The 24,613-nt window shown below is 47.1% G+C and overlaps 1 protein-coding gene across 2 annotated transcripts in view; it reads right to left on the bottom strand.

Moving 5' to 3' along the window:
* LOC135054944 (uncharacterized) overlaps nt 1-24,613 on the bottom strand; it is a 236,422-nt gene that overhangs the window by 22,738 nt on the left and 189,071 nt on the right. For both annotated transcript variants that reach the window (XM_063958436.1, XM_063958437.1), the window contains one exon: nt 503-616. In XM_063958436.1, the coding sequence (XP_063814506.1) occupies nt 503-616 (114 nt within the window). The remainder of the gene's footprint in view (nt 1-502; nt 617-24,613) is intronic.

Raw genomic sequence — 24,613 nt, 5'->3', positions numbered from 1 at the left:
AGTGGGCAGATTTCATGAGATCTGCCGCTAAGATGCAATCAGTCTTTCAGTGGAGCTGGCGCTGTGTCCAGGGATGGGACATCTGGTCCAGCTGGCTGAGCTCAGGTGAGAAATGTATGGTGTGTCCACAGCTTCCCTACAGCCCTGTGATCCACAGTCACGTGCAGAGATAACTTTGGAGAACTGAGCATTGCAACCCCTCCCATCCCAGTGGGCTCACATGCCAGCCCTGTACTGATTCCTCTCCTGTCTTCCAGGTATTTGCTGTTACCGCCATGTGACTGGGTTGACCCGCAGCATATCTGGCCCGAACCCCAACTCTTTGACTTCCGCAATGTGTTCTTCTTGGCCTGCTAATAGCAATTCAAATAGATTTGCTATTAGTAAATAGATGGGGTGGATTAGCAGCTTGGGACAAGACAAAATGCGTGTGATCTGTAGAATGTGGATTGTTAGGATATATGACAGACCATGATAGGGAAGAGAATATGACTTTACTTACCGGAATCCCCACCCAAAAAAGTGTATTTGAATAGTAAATAGTCAGCGGTAGTTGTATTGTGAGAACATTGATAGCCAGCATGGTACAGATGCAGCCAAAGGTAAACTGAAAGGTCTACAGAAATAAAGAAAATATTATTAATCTTATGCTTATTGTGCTCTGATTATTTTCACAAGATAAACTAAGCTTAAATAAAGCTTACGAGACACGGCACCAGGCATGTTATAGCATCGATGTAAATTAGGCTGCATGACACTCATTATACCTTCCTTTTTATGCTCTCCTTTGTAAGGGTAAGCACAGTGCCAATGTTAACACATGAGGCCTAATTCAGATCTGATCGCTGGGCTGCGTTTTTTTTCTGTCCTGCGATCAGATAGTCGCCGCCTACAGGAGGAGTGTAAATTTGGTGTGCAAGTGTGCGTTCCTATGTGTAGCTGAGGTGCAAAAATTCTGTGTGTGCAGTCTCTACGCAGCCCAGGACTTCCTCCTACAGTGCGATGAGAAGAGGCTGATCGTGACCAGAGCTGACGTCAGACACCCTCCCTGCAAATGCTTGGTAACGCCTGCGCTTTCTGGAACACTCCCAGTAGATGCTCAATTGCCCCCCACAAATGGCCTCTTCCTGTCAATCACCTTGCGAACACCCATGCGATCGGCTTTTTTGCACCATCCCGTCGCTGGCCGGTGATGCCTGTTGCTGTTGTCCGTCGCACGTGCGCATTGCGGTGCATATGCATGCGCAGTTAGGATCTGATCACCCACTGTGTGAAAACACACAGCAGCGATCAGGTCTGAATCACCCCCATGGTGCATTGTTGAGACTGAATTTCAATTACTATAATACTGTAATAGGATTGTTTTAGATAACATATATATATATATATATATATATATATATATAGTATGAGTGTGTGTGTGTGTGTGTGTGTGTGTGTGTGTGTGTGTGTGTGTGTGTGTGTGTGTGTGTTACACTCAGATTGTCTCCAATTACAATGTCCAACAGCAGAAGGTCAACATTAATAATGTTGACATTAACTGTCGGCACCTACAAAATGTTGACATTGCCATTAGGGTCAGGGTTAACATTATGCTTACTATTGGGGATGAAATCAGACTGAAAGCACATTGTTGACATTTCAACACTGTCGTCATGGGCGTGCAGTAACTATAGTGGCCTGGACCCAGGTTATAATGTTGCATAGTAATTTCCCAGATTTGCCTGCTAAGAAATTGGGTGTGATCCATTGCCCAGCCTGAATTGTGTGACATTACATTTTCAGTGACAGGAGAGTGTAGGGGATGTTATAATGGTAAGGGGACACTGTAATGTGGCACAATAAGAACTAAGGGCAGTGTAATGTGGCATAATCTGATCTGCTCATTGTAATGTGGAGGGCACTATAATGTTACATAATAAGAACTGGGGCACTTCAATGAGGCACAATATTAAATGGAGGCACTATAGTGTGGCATTATATGAACTGGGGCACTGTAATGTGACACAGTATGAAGAGGGAGCACTGTAAAGTGGCATAATATGAACTGGGGACACTATATTATAATGTGATTTGGGGATACTGTGTGGCATAATGTGTACTGGCAGCATTACAAAGTGACATCATGTAAACTCGGGAACTATGATGGTAAAATAAACTAGGGCACTATTATGGGGCATAGTATTAACTAGGGCACTACTATGATTTCAGTTTCAAATTAATTAGGTCACTATTGTGGGACATAAAATTAATAACTGTTGCGGAGTGGTGTCTCTTAAAAAGCCCCTTCAATATATTGCTATGGGGTCCCCAAAGTTCTGGTTACACCTCTGAATGTAGGCATTACATCATTTATAGCCATGCCAACACAATGAGTATCAACATTACAACCATGTTTCAAAAATCCAAAACAATTTGATCCCACCCACTTTTTGGCCAAGTGGTAAGGACCCTTTGAAATCCTACAAAAAGTGGGGGAGGTTAATAATAAAGTGCACCAGCCCAGGAGAAGAAAGCCAGACCAAATCTGTAAATCTTATAATACCTTGGAAGGATAGGTAGCTATGTCAGCCACCTCAGTCTCTCCAGTAAACCTAGTGCCTTTGATTCCAGAAGTAACAATTGCTAAAACCCTCTCAACTGTTCAACAGCAGGGGGCTAAAGAATTTCTCATAAGAAACAGTTTTGTTTTCAGACCTACCGGGTAAAAGTAATTAAACATGACATGACATAATCACTGACCTAGAGGTTAAGGTTACCCTAAAGAAAAGACAGCTTTTTCTGCACCAGAAGGGTTGTTCTAATATAAGATGTTGCCATTTGAATTACATGTGGCATCCTTCACCTTTCAAATGATGATGGAAAGACTTCTAAGGCCCCACAGACATATACTTATCTGGATGATGTAGTCATTTATAGTCCTTATTGCTAGTCTCACTTACCCAAGGTATAAGCAGTGTTGGACTCCATCCATAAGGCAGGATTGACAACCAGCCCAAAAAAATGTTGTTTAGGGATGGAAGAAGTAAAGTATCTTGGATACACCATCGGCTAAGGTTTGATAAAGCTCCAACTTAATAAAATTGGGGCAATACAAAATTGTATATAACTCCTGAATAAGAGGCAGGTGACAGCTTTCTTAGGAGTCATGGGATATTATAGAAGGTTTATACCCAATTTTGCCAAAATTGCAGTCCCTCTTACAGACATTTGCAAGGGCAAACAGACAGTTATGGTTTAATGGAATCCTGAAGCAGAAAAGGCTTTTCAGAAGTTGAAGGGAGCATTGTGTACCCAACCAGTTCTGATGGTGCCTGAGTTTTAAAGAGAATTTGTGGTACAAACTAATGCATCAGATGTAGGTATACAGTGTGTGCTGTCTTGTCCCAGAACAAAGGGGGTGAAGAACATCCTTTTATATACTTAATAAGAAAATTAAATGTAAACGAGAGAAACTATGCCACTGTCAAGAAAGAAGCATTGGCAATAAATTGGGCATTAGAAATGCTCAGGTACTACTTGCTGGGAAGAAAATTCAGGCCTGTTAAAGTGGCTGTCTGAGAATAAAGAGAGCAATGGGAGAATAATAAGATAGTTCTTGGCATTGCAGAACTTTACATTTCTCTCTCACTCTCGGCAAACATCCCCAAAATAAATATTAATAAAAAGCAAATATAATGCAGATCTATAAAACCAATGCCATCTTATAACAAGGAACTAGAGCACACATTAAGTGAATATTGTATGACAGGATTGCTCAATAAGCTGGACTGATGTCTTTGGTAGATACTTTAAAAATAAAAATTGCTATAACGTAGACAAAAGTTAAAATACAGAAGCAAGTCTTGTAAAAAAGGTATCAGTCTGACACAGTCAAGTAATGAAGCATCCATTTTCCTTCTTTTGTATAATGTGAACACAATCCTTTGATAAAAAGAGTCTATTGGGGCTCAGAGCAGTGGTGGATTCAGGGGGGGGGGGCATCAAGGCACGTTCCCCTCCTGTCATTAAGAAGAAATTTACTTATTATTTTATTTAAACAGCAAGCCCGCCAGTGTCCAGGATGGGGCAGTCAGCCTGTCAGCCCTCTTGCCGGGTGGGGAGAGAGAAGAGAGGGAGAGACTGTTGCTTCTGCCTGGGACATACAGTTGGTCTGAGGTCTGAGCAGTAGAAGGAACAGTAGAGTTTCAGCTTTTGCCTCAGTGACAGTTAACAACAGTATACAGTATGGGGGCTATTCTGAGGTGGATGCATACGTCTGAAAATTGGTCGATTTTTTTGGGACGTCTGCAAATGCGCAGTGGCCGCAGTACGTGTGTGCGATCAATCATTATGCGGTCACATCCCAGACAGACGGTGGGCTTCTGGGGGCAGCAAAGCGGTGTTTGGGGGGAGTGCACCAGGAACGCAGACGTGTCAGGGCCATTTTCAGGGCTGGCCAATGATGTTGCCTGTGTTTCCTGAGATCGAAAACATGGTGGCGGTGCACCTGCCTGTGCAGACATGGCAGCGGTGCACCTACATATGCAGCCTTGGGGTCGACCTATATTTGAGGGTTTTGCAATGCAATCAAAATTGAATTGCGATCGAATTATGTGATGGCACCACACATGCTGGGTGAGTTTGCCCTATCCTGGGCGGCTCCCAGCATGCAATTCAAAATCTGTGACCAACTCTGAATAACCCACAATGTCCTTATTATTAAGGCGTATCGGTAAAATATAGCAATTCAAGTTTTTCTTTTTTTGTTAAATTGTTAGGCAACTATGCTGACAATGTATATATGGCTAAAATTCAGGCTGGTATGGTGATAACTAAAAGTGGCTGTGAATTACTTGCCTGAGTGATGAAGAAGGCATAGTAGAAACAGAGAGTGTCATACAGTAGTTTGTCTTATTTCTATTAGCTGTTCAACAGTGACCTAGTTTGCAGGTGGTTTAGATAAGTACACGAGAGTGGCAAAGTAGCTATGGAGCTGCGGATGTTACATGGTACAGTATATGGTGCTGTGGATGGCACTTGGCCTGATTCCTGTGCCACCCCAGGTCCTGGAAGGTCCAGCTCTGGTCGGGGAAAGCCAGGGACACCTCTTCCAATATGGGACCGGGAGAGGCCATTCCCGCTAGCAGAATGCTCTCTTCACTGGTGAGGACTCTCATTATACGAATACACCTTACTGTACCAGTCCTGTGTAATCAGCCATTATACCATACTAGGTGATTCATCGCGCCCTTTGGGCGCGCTTCACACCGTCGTAAGGGGCCCCTTTACCCCATGCACACCTTTGTGGAGTGCAATATTTGTATTATATGGATTATTACCTCCAATCATAATTGTGTGAGTGGTAAGTATTGCACGGACAAAGGGAGTGCAATGGTTAAGGGGTCGTAGCCCCTTGCAACGGTGTGAACAGCACACGCAGGGCCTGATGAATCACCTAGTAGTGTTTGGGGGAGTGGCAAGTGCTGGGGAGACGCGGATGGGGGAGGGTGTCTGGGGGTGCTGCGGGTGGGGGAGGAGTGATTGCGGGGGTGCCGCAGGTGGGGAGGTTGGTGCGGTGGTGATGCGGGTGGGTGAGGGGCGGTTGCGTGGGTGCCACGGGTGGGGATCCGGAGCCACTGCGGGTGGGGGAGGAGCAGGTGGGTGTGGTGTGGGTGAGGGGGTGCGGGGGTGCAGCGGGTGGGGGAGGGGGCCCGGAGCCACTGCGGGTGGTGGAGGGGAGGTGGTGCAGCGGATGGGGCCCGGAGGTACTGCAAGTGGAGGAGGGGAGGAGCGGGTAATGCTTCTCCTGCCTTTCCTCCTGGAAGCAGCTAAGCTGCTGTCCTGCCTTTGGCAGTGGCTCTCCCGGAGACTCACACAGCAGACGAGCAGCCAGTCACTGTTGTTAGCGCTGGTGTCCCAACGTGGCGCATTACAGGGAAGTAGATGCACTCAATAAACTACAGCTCCCAGCAGCCCTTAGCGCTGGAATGCTTTGGCGCTAAGGGCTGCTGGGAGCTGTAGTTTATTCAGTGTGTCTACTTCCCTGTAATGCGGCGCGTTGGGACACCGGCGCTAACAATAGTGACTGGCTGGCAGAACTGACTGACTGGATCAATGTAAAGGTGAGAGTGCTGTGCAGTGTCAGTGACACTGCACACCCACTGCACTGCACAGCACTGTCACCTTTTACATTGATTCAGTGTCCAGACATTATCCTACTCTATCCATTACATTAGCCATCTCAGGGCTTCCAGGCCGGCAGCCCAGGTGCTGTGTTGTGAAGTCAGGGCCTATGGCCATCTGGGCGCGGCTGTGGCGGGGAGGCACTTCTGTGACATCACGCGCAGAGGAGGCTCCGGGGCTCAGAGAGTATGCGGCGCAGGGAGGGCTATGAAAGCCTTCTGCTGCGCTGCTGTCATACACATCTATGCCGGTGGCTGTAGCAGCTTTTGTTCCACCTGCGCCACGGCTAGGGAGTGGGGATTGTTGATGGTGGAGTGGGCAGGCACTGGCAGCAGGACATAGGACACTGCAGTAAAAGTTTTTTTGTTCCCTATCTACAGTGCAGAGACTTGCTGCAGATGCAGTGGCATACCCTCCAGCTGTACCTTTTTGGCAGGTACAGGACCTTTTTTTATGGTCTGTACCGATTTCTGGCTCTCCAAACTTCCATTGAAAGTATAGGAAAAGGGGCATGGCCACATCGCTGTACTCGTGACCACGTCCCCTTTTTCGAATATGTAGCGATTTTTATGTGTAAATTGTTGGAGGGTATGTTGCTGCAGATGCAGTGGGCCTATTTTGGGGTGTGTACCTGGAGCTGCAGCTCCATCAGCCAAATTGTTAATCCTGCTCTGGGAACACACATTAGCCAAAGGGCAGAGCATCCCATTGGATGTAACCTGTGTGGTAGGGCGTTTCTCGGCCAATTAGCTGTGGACTGGGTGTGACAGACCTGCTGCTAACCCAATGAGAGCTCCTAGTCACGTCCAGCGTTATACACACAGGCACAGAGTCACAGATCTGGGCTATTATATAGGAGATATGTACTGTACCATGCATGCACGTAGTTATAGTGGTTTAGGGGGTGCCATCGCTATGGAGCCCAGAGGCTTAGGGGGCCCGGTGACCATCTGTCTCCAAAGCATCAACCTCTCCCCATCACCTACTCCCTGTCACCCACTGCCTTTTCCCATCACCCTTTATTGTCACTCACTGCCTCTCCATCTCCCACTATCTCTCCCCGTCACCTCTCTCTCCTGTCACCCACTGCATCTCCCCGTCATCCTCTATGTCACCCACTGCCTCCCCCAAGCATCACCCACTTTCTACCCCTGCCACCCATTCCCTGGCATCACCCACTGCCTCTCACTGTCACAGTCTGCTTGTCCCTGTCACCCATTGCCTCTATGTCACCCATTGCCTCACCCTCTGCCTCTCCCTTGTGTCACTATCTCTATCCAGATCCCGACGGTCAGGATCCCAGCAGTCATAATACCGACGCTGGGATCCTGACTGCCAGAATGCTGGCAGCACCACCACAGCTATTCCCACTCCTGGGTGTCCATGACAGAACCTGTGGCGAGTGCAGTGAGCCACTGAGCACACAGCGTGGCAAATGCAGTAAGCCCACAAGGGGCTTCGTTGCACCCCCTTTCCCAGCCGGCATTCTGGTTGTCGCGATCCCGGCATTGGTAATCTGACCACGAGGATCCCATACCCAACCCTAGTACTAATCGTTCTGGGAAACTGCAAGCTCAGTCACTAAACTGAAAGTGCTGCTATATTTAGAATACAAATCTCGGCTCTGACCAAATCGTACATGTAGTGGACCCGTTAGTCAGACTTGGAAAGCTGCTCTGCCGTAAGTCCAAGGCTGCACTGTATGAAGGGTGTCAGAGTTAACCTGACACAGACTTTGTCTGTCCCTGGCATCGGCTCAGCAGCCACTCATACAATCAGTGTAAACTGTGCTGTTAGAGCAGTGATCGCCAACCCATCGCTCACGAGCTACCGGTAGCTCGCCGTAGTATTTTCGGTAGCTCGCAGAGCGGATGGGCATGGCAAGTCACTAGCACTCCTGCCCTCCTCCCTTCATTTTTACTATGGTGGCGGCTGTCAGCCAATCAGAGTTTGCGGTCCGGCAGAGGCGGCACCTGATTGGCTGCCGTTCCGCGAGCTTTGATTGGCTCACTTACCAGCTCCATATTTCAAATGCCCGTCACCCTTCCCTCACCACGGGGTGGCGCTGCTTTCAGAGTCCGGACTTCAGAGGAGAGGCGCGCCGTGCGCTCTTCTCCCCTTCCGTCCATCATACAGGAGCAGCTCCAGCAGCACTGCGGCAGTATAAGAATCCAGCAGCGGTGAGCACAGCGGTGGGGGCTCTGTATCTGGCACTGTGGGGGGCATTGTATCTGACATTGCGGGGGGCATTGTATCTGGCACTGTGGGGGGCCACTGTATCTGACACTGGTAGTAGGGGCATTGTATCTGGCATTGTGCGGGGCACTGTATCTGACACTGGTAGGAGCACTGTATCTGGCACTGGTAAGGGCACTGTATCTGGCATTGCTGGGGGGCATTATTTGTGTATCTGGCACTGCTGGGCGGCATTATTTGTGTATCTGACACTGCTGTGGGGCATTGTTTGTGTATCTGGCACTCCTGGGCGGCATTATTTGAGTATCTGGCACTGCTGAGGGGCATTATTTGTGTATCTGACACTGCTGTGGGGCATTGTTTGTGTATCTGGCACTCCTGGGGGGCATTATTTGTGTATCTGGCACTGCTGAGGGGCATTATTTGTGTATCTGGCACTACACGGGGGGAAGTACTTGTAGTTGTGAGGCCACACCCACATTTGTGAGGCCACACCCACTTTCGTAGGAGCCCGTGCACATTGGGAGTGAGGTTTTATTTTCTGAAAGTAGCTCACACCTCAATTATGGTTGGAGACCACTGTGTTAGAGTATGTAGCACTGGCTCAGCAACATATCTCTGTTGGCATTGGAAAGTCACAGGGTGATCTGGAGATACAAGGCTGTAGGTCCTTAAGGGAGTGAAGGCACTAACGCATTTCTTGGCCTGAGTATATTGGCCGTTTCATTAGTGGTGCACTTGCCGTTTCTTTAGAGGTACCTCTGAAGAGATGGCCAATGTGTTCAGGCCGAGAAACTTGTTAGTGCCCCATATAGATGCGTATCTCTCTCTCTCTCTATATGTATACACAGTCATGCCGAATAGCCCCTCTTGTCACACCAGGTCCCGTGCAACTAACCACGTTCAGTGTTTTTATCGCTTAAAATGTGCATGTTATTTGCATAATTAAAACACATAGAAGTGACAAAACTGCGTTGCTAGTGTACAATGATAAATTGCTTGATCTGTGACTGTACGTGTGTAAAACCAAATCCTGTGTGGTTGCAGTCACAGCTCAGCGTCTCTGTTGTACTGTGAGTGCTTTTTTCCCTATTCTGCTATGCAAATAGGATGCACAAGTTAAAGAAAAATGTTACCCTACTGCTCTTGGAGTGCCACAGTCACAGTAGGCATCTTGGGGCAGATGTAAGAACCTGCGCTGTGTGCTTTTTGCACATATTGCACGCTAACTGCTGCTCTTACCGCATCACCGGAATATATGAAGCGGTTCACAGAGGGATTCCAACTATTGAACTTTGCGCCTGCTGCCCGTTCGTCGTCTGCTCTGTACCTATGTCTATCCGATGCACTCCCGATGTATGATGGCTGGGACAATGCGGCACCGATCGTTATGTCCATTGTGTCTCTTCAGCAGGTCGGAGCAGGCGTTGGCCCTGTTCTACAGGAATTTACTTTTTGTCCTCCAAAATAACTTAATAAAAAACTGGTAATGGAGCTTGCCAATAGCAAACCTCAGGTATTGCTGATGTGACGCTGCTATAGGAATATGCAGGTAAGCATCCTGTATGTCCAGGGAGACCATGTAGTCCTCAGGTTCCAAAACCAGAACTATAGAGCGAAGGGTTTCCATACGGAACTTGGAAACCTTCACAAACCTGTTCAATGCGATGAGGTTGAGAATGGGCCGGGAGGACCCATTCGGTTTCGGGACTAGAAACAGCGGAGAATAGTACCCCCGGCCCCTCTGCGCAAGAGGCACCTGTACTACGACTCCTGTATCCAGGAGGGTCTGTACCACCGAATGCAGAGTGTTTGCCTTTGTCTGGTCCAACGGGACGTCTGTCTGGCAAAATCGACGAGGGGGTCGGTTTTTGAAGGCTATGGCATAACCTCGAGTGACGACTTCCCGTACCCAGGCATCTGAAGTGGTCTTCAACCATTCCTGGGTATACCCTAGAAGCCAGCCCCCCACCCTGCCTGCGGCAGGCTTATCGGTCTTGGAAGCTGGCTGACGGGACGCCAAGGCTCTTTTTGGCTTTGGCTTACCTGGTTTGGAAGTGCGGGCCTGCTTCTTGTACGCCTGACCTTTTGCTTTACCTGAAGGACGAAAGGGGCGATAGGAGGTACCTTTAGCCTTCGACACAGAAGAAGCGGTACTTGGCAGACAGGCAGTTTTGGCAGTAGCCAAGTCAGCCACTATCTTATTCAAGTCCTCCCCAAACAGAATATCTTCCTTGAAAGGGAGTACATCCAGGGTTTTTTTAGAGTCCAGATCCACAGACCAGGATCTCAGCCACAATATCTGGCGAGCCAGGACTGACGTAGTAGAGGCCTTGGCTGCTAGGATACCAGCATCAGAAGCCGCCTCTTTAATATAGCGAGAAGCTGTGACAATATAGGACAAGCATTGTCTAGCATGGTCAGAAGAGATTTCAGCTTCTAACTCCAAGGCCCATGCTTCAATAGCCTCTGCAGCCCATGTAGCTGCAATAGTGGGCCTTTGTGCAGCCCCCGTGAGGGTGTAAATTGCTTTAAGACAACCCTCCACACGTTTATCCGTAGGCTCTTTTAGAGACGTGATGGTAGTGACAGGTAGAGCTGAGGAAACCACCATCATAGCCACATGTGAGTCTACTGGAGGAGGCGTTTCCCAATTCTTAGACAGCTCTGGTTCGAGGGGATAGCGAGCCAGCATCTTCTTTTGAGGCACAAACTTCATACCCGGGTTTTCCCAGGGTTCCTGACGTAGATCCACTAGGTGATCAGAGTGAGGTAAAACTTGTTTAACCACCTTCTGACGCTTGAACCTATCTGGCTTCTTAGGAGGGACGGATGGCTCGGGATAATCCGTAATCTGTAGAATTAACTTAATAGCCTCCAAAAGATCAGGAACATCCACATGTGAACTACCCTCCCCATCAGCTGTATCTGAGTCAGAACCTGTGGGGTCAGTGTAAGTGCCGTCTTCATCAGACGAGGTGTCAGTGACAGCAGTGGATTGTGAGGAGACAAGTGCTCGCTTAGAGAACCCCTTGGACTTAGGCGAGCGATGGTCAGACTTTTTAGTAGTCAGGGACTGGTTCAACTTCTTCAATTGAGCAGATAAATCGTCCGCCCACGGCGGGTTAGCTGCAGGGACCACATACGGTTGTACCGGCATTGGGGGTCCCATAGGGGGTGTTAGTCTATTAACTAGCATATGTAGAAGCGTGGAAAAAGTGGGCCACAGTGGGTCATTATGTACCTCTGTTGCAACAGTCACACTGGGGGGCAAGGAGCCCCCAGAACCAGAGCCCACAGCTGCTATATTTTCCTCATAGGGATCTGTGTCTTCAGCAACACCGGCAGTGTGTTCAGCCCCAGAACCGTTACCCTCATAAGCAGACATGATATAACTTGCAGTATCAGGTAACAGTACAATTGGCAGCAGCACAATACCTCTTACCCAAACCCCTGTGCAGTGTAGTCAGCACTAGCAGAGATAAAGGAGAGATATGGTGACTAAATTACAGAGAAAAATACGTATTAAAGTATATCTTTGTGAAAATCCTATATCAATATAAAACCTGACGCACCAAGCCCCCTCAGGTTATAGAATATAGGGATAGCAAGTTGAGTGAAAGACACGAAATGGACACCACTCAGCTATCTAATGCACACACATATAGTCACAGTTTGTACAATGCAGAGGTTATTACTAACAATAATACTGCACTGGACTAGCTTTTATATATATATATATATATATATATATATATAGCTATATAGTCAATAGATATAACACTACACAGTAAGAACTGGATGTATATCACAGGGTAATTGTGTAAAGATATCATCAAAATTTAACTACCCGTATGGTTTTACTACTACTGATAGCAAGTGTATATCTACAGTAGAGATGAGCGGGTTCGGTTTCTTTGAATCCGAACCCGCACGAACTTCACTTTTTTTTCACGGGTCCGAGCGACTCGGATCTTCCCGCCTTGCTCGGTTAACCCGAGCGCGCCCGAACGTCATCATGACGCTGTCGGATTCTCGCGAGACTCGGATTCTATATAAGGAGCCGCGCGTCGCCGCCATTTTCACACGTGCATTGAGATTGATAGGGAGAGGACGTGGCTGGCGTCCTCTCCATTTAGATTAGATTTAGAAGAGAGAGAGAGAGAGAGATTGCTGTGATACTGTAGATTAGAAGAGAGTGCAGACAGAGTTTAGTGACTGACGACCACAGTGACCAGTGACCACCAGAGACAGTGCAGTTGTTTGTTTTATTTAATATATCCGTTCTCTGCCTGAAAAAAACGATACACAGTCACACAGTGACTCAGTCTGTGTGCACTGCTCAGCCCAGTGTGCTGCACATCAATGTATTGTATATAAAGCTTATAATTGTGGGGGAGACTGGGGAGCACTGCAGGTTGTTATAGCAGGAGCCAGGAGTACATGATAAATAATATTATATTAAAATTAAACAGTGCACACTTTTGCTGCAGGAGTGCCACTGCCAGTGTGACTAGTGGTGACCAGTGCCTGACCACCAGTATATTAGTAGTATTGTATACTATCTCTTTATCAACCAGTCTATATTAGCAGCAGACACAGTACAGTGCGGTAGTTCACGGCTGTGGCTACCTCTGTGTCGGCACTCGGCAGGCAGTCCGTCCATCCATAATTGTATTATATACCACCTAACCGTGGTTTTTTTTTTTCTTTCTTTATACCGTCGTCATAGTCATACTAGTTGTTACGAGTATACTACTATCTCTTTATCAACCAGTGTACAGTGCGGTAGTTCACGGCTGTGGCTACCTCTGTGTCGGAACTCGGCAGGCAGTCCGTCCATCCATAATTGTATTATAATATATACCACCTAACCGTGGTTTTTTTTTCGTTCTTTATACCGTCGTCATACTAGTTGTTACGAGTATACTACTATCTCTTTATCAACCAGTGTACAGTGCGGTAGTTCACGGCTGTGGCTACCTCTGTGTCGGCACTCGGCAGGCAGTCCGTCCAACCATAATTGTATTATATACCACCTAACCGTGGTTTTTTTTTCATTCTTTATACCGTCGTCATACTAGTTGTTACGAGTATACTACTATCTCTTTATCAACCAGTGTACAGTGCGGTAGTTCACGGCTGTGGCTACCTCTGCGTCGGCACTCGGCAGGCAGTCCGTCCATCCATAATTGTATTATAATATATACCACCTAACCGTGGTTTTTTTTTCATTCTTTATACCGTCGTCATACTAGTTGTTACGAGTATACTACTATCTCTTTATCAACCAGTGTACAGTGCGGTAGTTCACGGCTGTGGCTACCTCTGTGTCGGCACTCGGCAGGCAGTCCGTCCAACCATAATTGTATTATATACCACCTAACCGTGGTTTTTTTTTCATTCTTTATACCGTCGTCATACTAGTTGTTACGAGTATACTACTATCTCTTTATCAACCAGTGTACAGTGCGGTAGTTAACGGCTGTGGCTACCTCTGTGTCGGCACTCGGCAGGCAGTCCGTCCAACCATAATTGTATTATATACCACCTAACCGTGGTTTTTTTTTCATTCTTTATACCGTCGTCATACTAGTTGTTACGAGTATACTACTATCTCTTTATCAACCAGTGTACAGTGCGGTAGTTCACGGCTGTGGCTACCTCTGTGTCGGCACTCGGCAGGCAGTCCGTCCATCCATAATTGTATTATAATATATACCACCTAACCGTGGTTTTTTTTTCATTCTTTATACCGTCGTCATACTAGTTGTTACGAGTATACTACTATCTCTTTATCAACCAGTGTACAGTGCGGTAGTTCACGGCTGTGGCTACCTCTGTGTCGGAACTCGGCAGGCAGTCCGTCCATCCATAATTGTATTATAATATATACCACCTAACCGTGGTTTTTTTTTCGTTCTTTATACCGTCGTCATACTAGTTGTTACGAGTATACTACTATCTCTTTATCAACCAGTGTACAGTGCGGTAGTTCACGGCTGTGGCTACCTCTGTGTCGGCACTCGGCAGGCAGTCCGTCCAACCATAATTGTATTATATACCACCTAACCGTGGTTTTTTTTTCATTCTTTATACCGTCGTCATACTAGTTGTTACGAGTATACTACTATCTCTTTATCAACCAGTGTACAGTGCGGTAGTTCACGGCTGTGGCTACCTCTGTGTCGGCACTCGGCAGGCAGTCCGTCCATCCATAATTGTATTGTAATATATACCACCTAACCGTGGTTTTTTTTTCATTCTTTATACCGTCGTCATACTAGTTGTTACGAGTATACTACTATCTCTTTATCAACCAGTGTACAGTGCGGTAGTTCACGGCTGTGGCTACCTCTGTGTCGGCACTCGGCAGGCAGTCCGTCCAACCATAATTGTATTATATACCACCTAACCGTGGTTTTTTTTTCATTCTTTATACCGTCGTCATACTAGTTGTTACGAGTATACTACTATCTCTTTATCAACCAGTGTACAGTGCGGTAGTTCACGGCTGTGGCTACCTCTGTGTCGGCACTCGGCAGGCAGTCCGTCCAACCATAATTGTATTATATACCACCTAACCGTGGTTTTTTTTTCATTCTTTATACCGTCGTCATACTAGTTGTTACGAGTATACTACTATCTCTTTATCAACCAGTGTACAGTGCGGTAGTTCACGGCTGTGGCTACCTCTGTGTCGGCACTCGGCAGGCAGTCCGTCCATCCATAATTGTATTATATACCACCTAACCGTGGTTTTTTTATACCACCTAACCGTGGCAGTCCGTCCATAATTGTATACTAGTATCCAATCCATCCATCTCCATTGTTTACCTGAGGTGCCTTTTAGTTCTGCCTATAAAATATGGAGAACAAAAAAGTTGAGGTTCCAAAATTAGGGAAAGATCAAGATCCACTTCCACCTCGTGCTGAAGCTGCTGCCACTAGTCATGGCCGAGACGATGAAATGCCAGCAACGTCGTCTGCCAAGGCCGATGCCCAATGTCATAGTACAGAGCATGTCAAATCCAAAACACCAAATATCAGAAAAAAAAGGACTCCAAAACCTAAAATAAAATTGTCGGAGGAGAAGCGTAAACTTGCCAATATGCCATTTACCACACGGAGTGGCAAGGAACGGCTGAGGCCCTGGCCTATGTTCATGGCTAGTGGTTCAGCTTCACATGAGGATGGAAGCACTCAGCCTCTCGCTAGAAAAATGAAACGACTCAAGCTGGCAAAAGCACAGCAAAGAACTGTGCGTTCTTCGAAATCCCAAATCCACAAGGAGAGTCCAATTGTGTCGGTTGCGATGCCTGACCTTCCCAACACTGGACGTGAAGAGCATGCGCCTTCCACCATTTGCACGCCCCCTGCAAGTGCTGGAAGGAGCACCCGCAGTCCAGTTCCTGATAGTGAGATTGAAGATGTCAGTGTTGAAGTCCACCAGGATGAGGAGGATATGGGTGTTGCTGGCGCTGGGGAGGAAATTGACCAGGAGGATTCTGATGGTGAGGTGGTTTGTTTAAGTCAGGCACCCGGGGAGACACCTGTTGTCCGTGGGAGGAATATGGCCGTTGACATGCCAGGTGAAAATACCAAAAAAATCAGCTCTTCGGTGTGGAGGTATTTCACCAGAAATGCGGACAACAGGTGTCAAGCCGTGTGTTCCCTTTGTCAAGCTGTAATAAGTAGGGGTAAGGACGTTAACCACCTCGGAACATCCTCCCTTATACGTCACCTGCAGCGCATTCATAATAAGTCAGTGACAAGTTCAAAAACTTTGGGTGACAGCGGAAGCACTCCACTGACCAGTAAATCCCTTCCTCTTGTAACCAAGCTCACGCAAACCACCCCACCAACTCCCTCAGTGTCAATTTCCTCCTTCCCCAGGAATGCCAATAGTCCTGCAGGCCATGTCACTGGCAATTCTGACGAGTACTCTCCTGCCTGGGATTCCTCCGATGCATCCTTGCGTGTAACGCCTACTGCTGCTGGCGCTGCTGTTGTTGCTGCTGGGAGTCGATGGTCATCCCAGAGGGGAAGTCGTAAGACCACTTTTACTACTTCCACCAAGCAATTGACTGTCCAACAGTCATTTGCGAGGAAGATTAAATATCACAGCAGTCATCCTACTGCAAAGCGGATAACTGAGGCCTTGACATCCTGGGTGGTGAGAAACGTGGTTCCGGTATCCATCATTACTGCAGAGCCAACTAGAGACTTGTTGGAGGTACTGTGTCCCCGGTACCAAATACCATCTAGGTTCCATTTCTCTAGGGTTGCGATACCGAAAATGTACACAGACCTCAGAAAAAGAGTCACCAGTGTCCTAAAAAATGCAGCTGTACCCAATGTCCACTTAACCACGGACATGTGGACAAGTGGAGCAGGGCAGGGTCAGGACTATATGACTGTGACAGCCCACTGGGTAGATGTATGGACTCCCGCCGCAAGAACAGCAGCGGCGGCACCAGTAGCAGCATCTCGCAAACGCCAACTCGTTCCTAGGCAGGCTACGCTTTGTATCACCGGTTTCCAGAATACGCACACAGCTGAAAACCTCTTACGGCAACTGAGGAAGATCATCGCGGAATGGCTTACCCCAATTGGACTCTCCTGTGGATTTGTGGCATCGGACAACGCCAGCAATATTGTGCGTGCATTACATCTGGGCAAATTCCAGCACGTCCCATGTTTTGCACATACCTTGAATTTGGTGGTGCAGAATTTTTTAAAAAACGACAGGGGCGTGCAAGAGATGCTGGCGGTGGCCAGAAAAATTGCGGGACACTTTCGGCGTACAGGCAGCACGTACAGAAGACTGGAGCACCACCAAAAACGCCTGAACCTGCCCTGCCATCATCTGAAGCAGGAGGTGGTAACGAGGTGGAATTCAACCCTCTATATGCTTCAGAGGTTAGAGGAGCAGCAAAAGGCCATTCAAGCCTATACAACTGACCACGATATAGGAGGTGGAATGCACCTGTCTCAAGCGCAGTGGAGAATGATTTCAACGTTGTGCAAGGTTCTGCAACCTTTTGAACTTGCCACACGTGAAGTCAGTTCAGACACTGCCAGCCTGAGTCAGGTCATTCCCCTCATCAGGCTTTTGCAGAAGAAGCTGGAGACATTGAAGGAGGAGCTAAGACAGAGCGATTCCGCTAGGCATGTGGGACTTGTGGATGGAGCCCTTAATTCGCTTAACAAGGATTCACGGGTGGTCAATCTGTTGAAATCAGAGCACTACATTTTGGCCACCGTGCTCGATCCTAGATTTAAAACCTACCTTGGATCTCTCTTTCCGGCGCACACAAGTCTGCTGGGTTTCAAAGACCTGCTGGTGAGAAAATTGTCAAGTCAAGCGGAACGCGACCTGTCAACATCTCCTCCTTCACATTCTCCCGCAACTGGGGGTGCGAGGAAAAGGCTCAGAATTCCGAGCCCACCCGCTGGCGGTGATGCAGGGCAGTCTGGAGCGACTGCTGATGCTGACATCTGGTCCGGACTGAAGGACCTGACAACCATTACGGACATGTCGTCTACTGTCACTGCATATGATTCTCTCACCATTGATAGAATGGTGGAGGATTATATGAGTGACCGCATCCAAGTAGGCACGTCACACAGTCCGTACTTATACTGGCAGGAAAAAGAGGCAATTTGGAGGCCCTTGCGCAAACTGGCTTTATTCTACCTAAGTTGCCCTCCCACAAGTGTGTACTCCGAAAGAGTGTTTAGTGCCGCCGCTCACCTTGTCAGCAATCGGCGTACGAGGTTACATCCAGAAAATGTGGAGAAGATGATGTTCATTAAAATGAATTATAATCAATTCCTCCGCGGAGACATTGACCAGCAGCAATTGCCTCCACAAAGTACACAGGGAGCTGACATGGTGGATTCCAGTGGGGACGAATTGATAATCTGTGAGGAGGGGGATGTACACGGTGATATATCGGAGGATGATGATGAAGTGGACATCTTGCCTCTGTAGAGCCAGTTTGTGCAAGGAGAGATTAATTGCTTCTTTTTTGGTGGGGGTCCAAACCAACCCGTCATTTCAGTCACAGTCGTGTGGCAGACCCTGTCACTGAAATGATGTGCATGTCCTGTTTATACAACATAAGGGTGGGTGGGAGGGCCCAAGGACAATTCCATCTTGCACCTCTTTTTTCTTTTCTTTTTCTTTGCGTCATGTGCTGTTTGGGGAGGGTTTTTTGGAAGGGCCATTCTGCGTGACACTGCAGTGCCACTCCTAGATGGGCCCGGTGTTTGTGTCGGCCACTAGGGTCGCTTATCTTTCTCACACAGTCAGCTACCTCATTGCGCCTCTTTTTTTCTTTGCGTCATGTGCTGTTTGGGGAGGGTTTTTTGGAAGGGCCATCCTGCGTGACACTGCAGTGCCACTCCTAGATGGGCCCGGTGTTTGTGTCGGCCACTAGGGTCGCTTATCTTTCTCACACAGTCAGCTACCTCATTGCGCCTCTTTTTTTCTTTGCGTCATGTGCTGTTTGGGGAGGGTTTTTTGGAAGGGACATCCTGCGTGACACTGCAGTGCCACTCCTAGATGGGCACGGTGTTTGTGTCGGCCACTAGGGTCGCTTATCTTACTCACACAGAGACCGAGGTGCAAATTTTAGGACTAAAAATAATATTGTGAGGTCGCTTATCTTTCTCACACAGTCAGCTACCTCATTGCGCCTCTTTTTTTCTTTGCGTCATGTGCTGTTTGGGGAGGGTTTTTTGGAAGGGACATCCTGCGTGACACTGCAGTGCCACTCCTAGATGGGCCCGGTGTTTGTGTCGGCCACTAGGGTCGCTAATCTTACTCACACAGCTACCTCATTGCGCCTCTTTTTTTCTTTGCGTCATGTGCTGTTTGGGGAGGGTTTTTTGGAAGGGACATCCTGCGTGACACTGCAGTGCCACTCCTAGATGGGCACGGTGTTTGTGTCGGCCACTAGGGTCGCTTATCTTACTCACACAGCGACCTCGGTGCAAATTTTAGGACTAAAAATAATATTGTGAGGTGTGATGTGTTCAGAATAGGCTGAAAATGAGTGTAAATTATGTTTTTTGAGGTTAATAATACTTTGGGATCAAAATGACCCCCAAATTCTATGATTTAAGCTGTTTTTTAGTGTTTTTTGAAAAAAATACCCGAATCCAAAACACACCCGAATCCGACAAAAAAAATTCGGTGAGGTTTTGCCAAAACGCGGTCGAACCCAAAACACGGCCGCGGAACCGAACCCAAAACCAAAACACAAAACCCGAAAAGTTTCAGGCGCTCATCACTAATCTACAGTACATCAAACGATATCCCTATTACCCTCACAGAAGTGTTTATACTGCGCAGTAAATAATGGCCAATGCGTTGGTGAACATGAAGTCTCTGCCGAAGTAACTCGGCTAAAGAAATTTCCTTCCTTAGTTGTCAGAGTCAGATTATTTGTAATCCCTGGGATACTTGGTAACTCCTGTCAATTATGAGGTAGCTACCTTTCGTGACTTGTAATATTATCCAAACTGGCTACAGTGTCAGGATGTGTCCTGCATAACTTGGTACAGGGCCGGATCTAGGGGGGGGAGGGGGGGGGCGAAGGGGGCGACCGCCCCCCCCCCCCAACACAGTCATAGCCACACCCACTTTTGAGCAGAAGAGAGCTCTCCTGGGAGAGCCTTAGGCAGAACGATGTGCTGCAGCTTATACCACAGCAGCACAGGGGAGCCAGGAGAGCAAGGGTTACAGAGCATTTGCCCCTCACTTGCTGGTGTGTGGCTACTAGGGCTAATAAATACAATTACCCCATAGCACAGTCACATGTAGATAGAACAATCACAAAGCTCTATCTCAGTCTCACTCAAAAAGTTCAGTCAGAATTGAGAGAGGAGGAGTTAGGACTGCAGATGGGAGGAGTTGGGACTGTAGAGGGAGGAGTCAAGATTAAACAGTAAACTGCCCCCCCTAAAGAAAAGTCTAGATCCGTCCCTGACTTGGTATACAACTCGCTGTACTATGTTTATACTCTTTGGTAGCACTTTGTAAAGCTGATATCAATGATGTCTTTGGTTGGTGTCAGTTTGCTACAGCTGACAGACTTTCTGCCTGAATCTACGTCGACACAATATCAGAGTCTGCGGCTGACGTGCATATAAATCAGTGTAACTACTAGAGATGAGCTGGTTCGGTTTCTCTGAATCCGAACCCGCCAGAACTTCATGTTTTTTTTCACGGGTCCGAGCGACTCGGATCTTCCCGCCTTGCTCGGTTAACCCGAGCGCGCCCGAACGTCATCATGACGCTGTCGGATTCTCGCGAGGCTCGGATTCTATCGCGAGACTCGGATTCTATATAAGGAGCCGCGCGTCGCCGCCATTTTCACACGTGCATTGAGATTGATAGGGAGAGGACGTGGCTGGCGTCCTCTCCATTTAGATTATAAGAGACTGAGAGAGATTTACTGGAGCTGACTAGGAGGAGTACTGTTACTGTAGAAGTGTAGAGACTGAGTGGAGAGAGTTTACTAGTGAGGACAGTGCAGTTTACTTTATAATCCGTTCTCTGCCTGAAAAAAGCGATACACAGCACACAGTGACTCAGTCACATACCATATCTGTGTGCACTGCTCAGGCTCAGGCCAGTGTGCTGCATCATCTATTATCTATATATAATATTATATATATCTGTCTGACTGCTCAGCTCACACAGCTTATAATTGTGGGGGAGACTGGGGAGCACTACTGCAGTGCCAGTTATAGGTTATAGCAGGAGCCAGGAGTACATAATATATTATATAGTGAGTGACCACCAGACACACAGTGCAGTTTATTTAATATATCCGTTCTCTGCCTGAAAAAAGCGATACACACAGTGACTCAGTCAGTCACATACCATATCTGTGTGCACTGCTCAGGCTCAGGCCAGTGTGCTGCATCATCTATTATCTATATATAATATTATATATATCTGTCTGACTGCTCAGCTCACACAGCTTATAATTGTGGGGGGGGGATTGGGGAGCACTACTGCAGTGCCAGTTATAGGTTATAGCAGGAGCCAGGAGTACATAATATATTATATAGTGAGTGACCACCAGACACACAGTGCAGTTTATTTAATATATCCGTTCTCTGCCTGAAAAAAGCGATACACACAGTGACTCAGTCAGTCACATACCATATCTGTGTGCACTGCTCAGGCTCAGGCCAGTGTGCTGCATCATCTATTATCTATATATAATATTATATATATCTGTCTGACTGCTCAGCTCACACAGCTTATAATTGTGGGGGAGACTGGGGAGCACTACTGCAGTGCCAGTTATAGGTTATAGCAGGAGCCAGGAGTACATAATATATTATATAGTGAGTGACCACCAGACACACAGTGCAGTTTATTTAATATATCCGTTCTCTGCCTGAAAAAAGCGATACACACAGTGACTCAGTCAGTCACATACCATATCTGTGTGCACTGCTCAGGCTCAGGCCAGTGTGCTGCATCATCTATTATCTATATATAATATTATATATATCTGTCTGACTGCTCAGCTCACACAGCTTATAATTGTGGGGGAGACTGGGGAGCACTACTGCAGTGCCAGTTATAGGTTATAGCAGGAGCCAGGAGTACATAATATATTATATAGTGAGTGACCACCAGACACACAGTGCAGTTTATTTAATATATCCGTTCTCTGCCTGAAAAAAGCGATACACACAGTGACTCAGTCAGTCACATACCATATCTGTGTGCACTGCTCAGGCTCAGGCCAGTGTGCTGCATCATCTATTATCTATATATAATATTATATATATCTGTCTGACTGCTCAGCTCACACAGCTTATAATTGTGGGGGAGACTGGGGAGCACTACTGCAGTGCCAGTTATAGGTTATAGCAGGAGCCAGGAGTACATAATATATTATATAGTGAGTGACCACCAGACACACAGTGCAGTTTATTTAATATATCCGTTCTCTGCCTGAAAAAAGCGATACACACAGTGACTCAGTCAGTCACATACCATATCTGTGTGCACTGCTCAGGCTCAGGCCAGTGTGCTGCATCATCTATATATATTATATATCTGTCTGACTGCTCAGCTCACACAGCTTATAATTGTGGGGGAGACTGGGGAGCACTACTGCAGTGCCAGTTATAGGTTATAGCAGGAGCCAGGAGTACATATTATAATAAAATTAAACAGTGCACACTTTTGCTGCAGGAGTGCCACTGCCAGTGTGACTGACCAGTGACCTGACCACACTGACCACCAGTATAGTTAGTAGTATACTTATATTGTGATTGCCTGAAAAAGTTAAACACTCGTCGTGTGACTTCACTTGTGTGTTTTTTTTTTTTTTATTCTATAAAAATAAAACTCATTCTGCTGACAGACAGTGTCCAGCAGGTCCGTCATTATATAATATATAATATATACCTGTCCGGCTGCAGTAGTGATATATATATATTTTTTATATCATTTATCATCCAGTCGCAGCAGACACAGTACGGTAGTTCACGGCTGTGGCTACCTCTGTGTCTCTGCACTCGGCAGGCAGTCCGTCCATAATTGTAATACCACCTAACCGTGGATTTTTTTCATTCTTCTTTATACATACATAGTTACATAGACATCTTCTCTTTATCAACCAGTCTATATTAGCTGCAGACACAGTACAGTACGGTAGTTCACGGCTGTGGCTACCTCTGTGTCTGCACTCGGCAGGCAGTCCGTCCATAATTGTATACCACCTAACCGTGGTTTTTTTTCATTCTTCTTTATACATACATAGTTACATAGACATCTTCTCTTTATCAACCAGTCTATATTAGCTGCAGACACAGTACAGTACGGTAGTTCACGGCTGTGGCTACCTCTGTGTCTGCACTCGGCAGGCAGTCCGTCCATAATTGTATACCACCTAACCGTGGATTTTTTTCAGTCTTCTTTATACATACATAGTTACATAGACATCTTCTCTTTATCAACCAGTCTATATTAGCTGCAGACACAGTACAGTACGGTAGTTCACGGCTGTGGCTACCTCTGTGTCTGCAGTCGGCAGGCAGTCCATAATTGTATACTAGTATCCATCTCCATTGTTTACCTGAGGTGCCTTTTAGTTGTGCCTATTAAAATATGGAGAACAAAAATGTTGAGGTTCCAAAATTAGGGAAAGATCAAGATCCACTTCCACCTCGTGCTGAAGCTGCTGCCACTAGTCATGGCCGAGACGATGAAATGCCAGCAACGTCGTCTGCCAAGGCCGATGCCCAATGTCATAGTACAGAGCATGTCAAATCCAAAACACCAAATATCAGAAAAAAAAGGACTCCAAAACCTAAAATAAAATTGTCGGAGGAGAAGCGTAAACTTGCCAATATGCCATTTACCACACGGAGTGGCAAGGAACGGCTGAGGCCCTGGCCTATGTTCATGGTTAGTGGTTCAGCTTCACATGAGGATGGAAGCACTCAGCCTCTCGCTAGAAAAATGAAAAGACTCAAGCTGGCAAAAGCAGCACAGCAAAGAACTGTGCATTCTTCGAAATCCCAAATCCACAAGGAGAGTCCAATTGTGTCGGTTGCGATGCCTGACCTTCCCAACACTGGACGTGAAGAGCATGCGCCTTCCACCATTTGCACGCCCCCTGCAAGTGCTGGAAGGAGCACCCGCAGTCCAGTTCCTGATAGTCAGATTGAAGATGTCAGTGTTGAAGTACACCAGGATGAGGAGGATATGGGTGTTGCTGGCGCTCGGGAGGAAATTGACCAGGAGGATTCTGATGGTGAGGTGGTTTGTTTAAGTCAGGCACCCGGGGAGACACCTGTTGTCCGTGGGAGGAATATGGCCGTTGACATGCCAGGTGAAAATACCAAAAAAATCAGCTCTTCGGTGTGGAGGTATTTCACCAGAAATGCGGACAACAGGTGTCAAGCCGTGTGTTCCCTTTGTCAAGCTGTAATAAGTAGGGGTAAGGACGTTAACCACCTCGGAACATCCTCCCTTATACGTCACCTGCAGCGCATTCATAATAAGTCAGTGACAAGTTCAAAAACTTTGGGTGACAGCGGAAGCAGTCCACTGACCAGTAAATCCCTTCCTCTTGTAACCAAGCTCACGCAAACCACCCCACCAACTCCCTCAGTGTCAATTTCCTCCTTCCCCAGGAATGCCAATAGTCCTGCAGGCCATGTCACTGGCAATTCTGACGAGTCCTCTCCTGCCTGGGATTCCTCC

This window comes from Pseudophryne corroboree, chromosome 3 (genome assembly GCF_028390025.1).
Source record: "Pseudophryne corroboree isolate aPseCor3 chromosome 3, aPseCor3.hap2, whole genome shotgun sequence".
In the NCBI taxonomy this organism is placed as follows: Eukaryota; Metazoa; Chordata; class Amphibia; order Anura; family Myobatrachidae; genus Pseudophryne; species Pseudophryne corroboree.
The sequence above is the reverse complement of the archived record's forward strand: the minus strand, read 5'-3'. Positions and strand labels throughout refer to the sequence as shown.